The following is a 3,978-nucleotide window of genomic DNA, read 5'->3' on the forward strand; positions in this document are numbered from 1 at the left end:
AATGGCTGAGCTCTGTGGGGTTTATAAAACAAGACATTTTTGTTCCTTGGCAAGGGCTGGTGCTGAGTGAGCTGTTTGGGGAGGTGAAGATGCATCGCTGGGGTGGGAGTTGCTGTGGCTCATCGTGTCCTTGCTCAGTGCCCTGAGAGCTGCAGGTGAGGCAGGTCCTGCCACCTCCACCCTCTGCCCCCACAGCCCAGGGAGGGATTATCTGCTGTGGTTCACATCTGGCCAGGGCCCAGCGTTTGGGATGTCTGTGCTGACAGCCGCGACAGCTGTGCCTGGAGCTGCTCCTGGCGGAACACGGATTAAATTTTCATCTGGATCACTGAATTTCTCCTTCTTCAAGGAGGTGCCTCAGCTTTGTGCCACGTGGGGAGCTCTTATCCAGACAGCTTAGGGTTGACCAGCTCCTTCTCTTATTTTTCCCACCTCTCCTGTTTGGGAAATGTGCATGGGGAGAGGATGGCGATGCTGTCTGAGCAGGTTGAGCTGCAGCTGAAGGTGAATCACAGAGCAGGGCTGTGATGCTCTGTGGTTTGGATGAAGTTGGACTGGGGGACAGAGCTCCTGAGGTTTTTTCCAGTGCTTCCTAGTGTTGTTTCTTCCCATTTCTCCCTCTCAGCCAACACCTTGGACCTGCCAGCAGAACCACTTGTGTCGTCACCTGCTAACCCAAGTTAAGACTTTCCTAGAGGACATGGGTCCAATCTGATCTGGAACAGATTATAGATTATAGCCTTTCACTGGTACAGAGAAGCTGTGGCTGCCCCATCCCTGGGAATGTTCCAGGCCAGGTTGGATGGGGCTTGGGGCAACCTGGGCTGGTGGGAGGTGTCCCTGCCCATGGCAGGGGGTGGGATGAGATGAACTTTTAGGCCCTTCCAACCCAAACCAGCCTGTGATTCTGTGATCTTTGATCTTAGGCAGCAAAAGGAATAAAACCCCAAAACACACAAGGGGTGGATATCCAAGTTCTGCATTTGGAAGTGTGAGCTGATTTGTTTCAGTTTTCCCTTATAAGACATACAAGTCAAATAAGAACATACCTCAACCTCTTCACCCTCTGTGTTAAATGCTCAGGTAGGACTTGAATGGCAACATGTCTCTCCAAGGAAAAGAGAGCAAAATGTCATAGATGGCTTCAGGGGTGTGGGTGTGCAGGAGGGATAGCTCCAGGAGATGGTGTGCCTGCTCAGGCCTGTGGGTTGGTCCCACGGTGCTTTTTTTGAGGTGAGTTGTCCTGCAGAGAACCTCAATGTCTTTGCTGCTGAGAGGATGAGAAATGGCAGGGAGGTAAAAAATGAGATGGCAGCTGTAACCTCCTTTCTGGTGTGTTGTGCTTTGAATTTCTGGCCTGGTACTGCTGCTTCCCTGATCAAAGGCACCGCGGCACACCTGCCTCGTGCAGCCGTCCCTGCATCCCTGAGAGCTCTGTGGTTATTTATACAGAGCCTGTGGGAAGCACAGAGCACAAAATAAACTCTGCTTCTCAGTCATGCAGTGTGAAAGGTTGAAGGGAAATGGCAAGATTCATACTTACGTGCATCCTTATGTAATGTATCCATGGAAAAACCGTCCTCAGCAGAGCCACAGGCAGCACTGGAGCCTTTTGTTGGGTTTCTTGTGGTGTTTCTTAGACTAAACCAGCTGCAACTGCAGCTCCTAAGTGGTGTGAGCTGAGGAGGGGCCAGGGAAATGGAAAGGTACTGCAAAGAAAGCTGTGTGCTGTGCTGTGCTGGAGTCCAGGTGTGCGAGGAGAGGATGTAAACCCACAGTCAGAGCGAGTTGGCACATTGATCATTCCAAGTGGGAGTGCCTGGGGGGAGGCTGAGCAGCTGCTCCTGTCCCGTGGTGCTGCAGCATGGTCTGTTGTGTGCAGTTAGAGCTGCAGGGACAATGCCACAGGACTGGAGAGAAAGCCCTAACCTCCTGTGTGTGTGTTCAGCTGCAGAATGAAGAGGAGCCAGGGGAGGCTGCAGCGGTGGTGAACGATGCTCCTCCGCCCTACAGCAGCATCTCTGCAGACAGCACAGGTACACTGGCCTGGAGGGAGTAGCTGGGTTGGCTCTGCTGCTCCTAACTGCTCTCCTCACCCACAGCTGGCACTGCAGCACCTTGCAGGGAGCAGGATTGATCCAGGGAGCTGTTGGTGCTTGTGGTTTAGGAGATGCATTTTGGCTGCTTTCATCTGATGTCATCCCATCAAGTGGTGTTCAAGTTACAGCTCACAGTGTTCTCAGTAAATTGAAGACAGCTAAAAATCAAAGTGCCTTGAGGATTTGTGGTTCCCCTCACATTATTTGGTGTTTGGATGATGATGCTGTGCCCCTTCCCAAAAGGACTTGTTCCTTAAAAGGGATTCAAGAATTCACTCTTCCTGCACTTTCCAATAAATAAGGACTTGGCCATAAGGATTGTACTTCTGAATCATCCCACTGTCATGTCACTAGTCACTCTGATAACCACTTAATAACTACTTGGATCTGGGAATGTGACTCCTGAGTGTGCAGATCAGGAGAGACACAGCACGTGCTATTGGTTTGAGCATGAGTACAGCCAGGCACGTTCAGGTCGTGTTCTGTGGATTGCTGACTGCTGGATAAGGTGCTTCCATGCTTTTCCCTTTCTGCTTTGGGGTGGCAGGAGATGGGAGGGAGGGGAGGGGACAGGGAGACAGACTTCAGCAGCCGTTGGGGTGTTTGAAGTCACTTGGGACACTTCCCATCCCCTGCACAGTGTTCCTGAGGACCTGACATGTTGCTCCTGTTCCACTGTCTCTGTGCAGCCTATTTTGACTACAAGGATGACTCAAGCTTCCCCAAACCTCCATCCTACAACGTGGCCACCACCCTGCCCAGCTACGACGAGGCCGAGAGAACCAAGGCTGAGGCCACGATCCCCTTAGTGTCTGGGAGGGTGAGTGCATTGCCTGGAGGGCTCCTGGGGCAGAGTTTCGGGTGTAACTTGACATTTTTGTTCATAATGGGGGAGGATTTATGCTTTTTAAGCTTTCTGGGCTGGTGATTTTACACAGTGGCTAATTTTTTTCCCTTTAGTTTTCCTGAGCAGGGTGATGATGTCAGGCAGCTCAGTCCTGCCAGCATGTGCTATCCAGATTAGCTTGGCAAGCTGACAGAGGGACTGTGATGTGTCCCTGTGCTCTGTCACTGGTTTTTGGGGTTTGCGTTTCTTTTTTTAAAGAGATTTAGGATTAATTCTTCAGCTGTCTGGCATGTCTACCCTTGGTACTCCTACTGCTTACTTAGTTGGCTTTTCCAGAGGTCAGTGCAGCTGATAGAAGGATGATAAAACCATTCTGACAGAGTAATTATTTCTTCATGTTTTAATTTCTTTTCGGTTTTTTTTTTTCAACGTTATCTCTTGTTCAGCCTCTTCCCCCACCCCTGCCAGCATTAGATGTCCACTGCTCGTTATACTTCCTCACAGAAGCCAAATTCCTTGCTGAGATGATAATTGTTTTGATGAGGAATTCTTTGCAGTGGGAACAAGAACATGCTGGATCTTGACTATGTTGAAATAAATTTCATACTATGTAGATAATATTTCATTCCCTACATCATCTCAGGAGGAGAAGCAGGATTTTTTTTCCTGCTGGCATCTGTAGCCTTTTGGGTTTAGGATTCCAGCCCTTTCTGGAAGAGCCACACACAGAATTGGGTTTGCTGTATGGACTGGAGTGACCTCAATCCAATGTGGTGTCTGTCTCTGATTTGCAGGATGAGGACTTTGATGACACTGACCAGCTGAGGATAGGGAATGATGGCATTTTCATGCTGACTTTCTTCAGTAAGTACAGGGTGGAACAAACTTCTGGAAAGTGACCCTAAATAGCTTAAGTCACGCTTAAATAGCACCAGGAAAAACCTGTGTGCAAGGGGGTTATGCTTTATTTTTTCCCTTGGAATATAAGTGTGTTTGACCTGTTGCTTTTCTCCTGCTTTCCCAGTGGCATTC

At 49.5% G+C, this 3,978-nt stretch overlaps 1 protein-coding gene across 1 annotated transcript in view; it reads left to right on the forward strand.

The window, feature by feature from the left end:
• Positions 1-1,948: 1,948 nt before the first annotated feature.
• Positions 1,949-3,978, forward strand: part of NDFIP1 (Nedd4 family interacting protein 1) — a gene marked incomplete at its 5' end in the record, with an annotated part of 6,758 nt that continues 4,728 nt past the window's right edge. Inside the window, 3 exons of the mRNA XM_009083730.1 lie at positions 1,949-2,036; positions 2,789-2,919; positions 3,741-3,810. Of these exons, the coding sequence (XP_009081978.1) occupies positions 1,949-2,036; positions 2,789-2,919; positions 3,741-3,810 (289 nt within the window). The remainder of the gene's footprint in view (positions 2,037-2,788; positions 2,920-3,740; positions 3,811-3,978) is intronic.

The sequence above is a fragment of the Acanthisitta chloris genome, unplaced genomic scaffold, assembly GCF_000695815.1.
Source record: "Acanthisitta chloris isolate BGI_N310 unplaced genomic scaffold, ASM69581v1 scaffold35391, whole genome shotgun sequence".
Taxonomy (NCBI): domain Eukaryota; kingdom Metazoa; phylum Chordata; class Aves; order Passeriformes; family Acanthisittidae; genus Acanthisitta; species Acanthisitta chloris.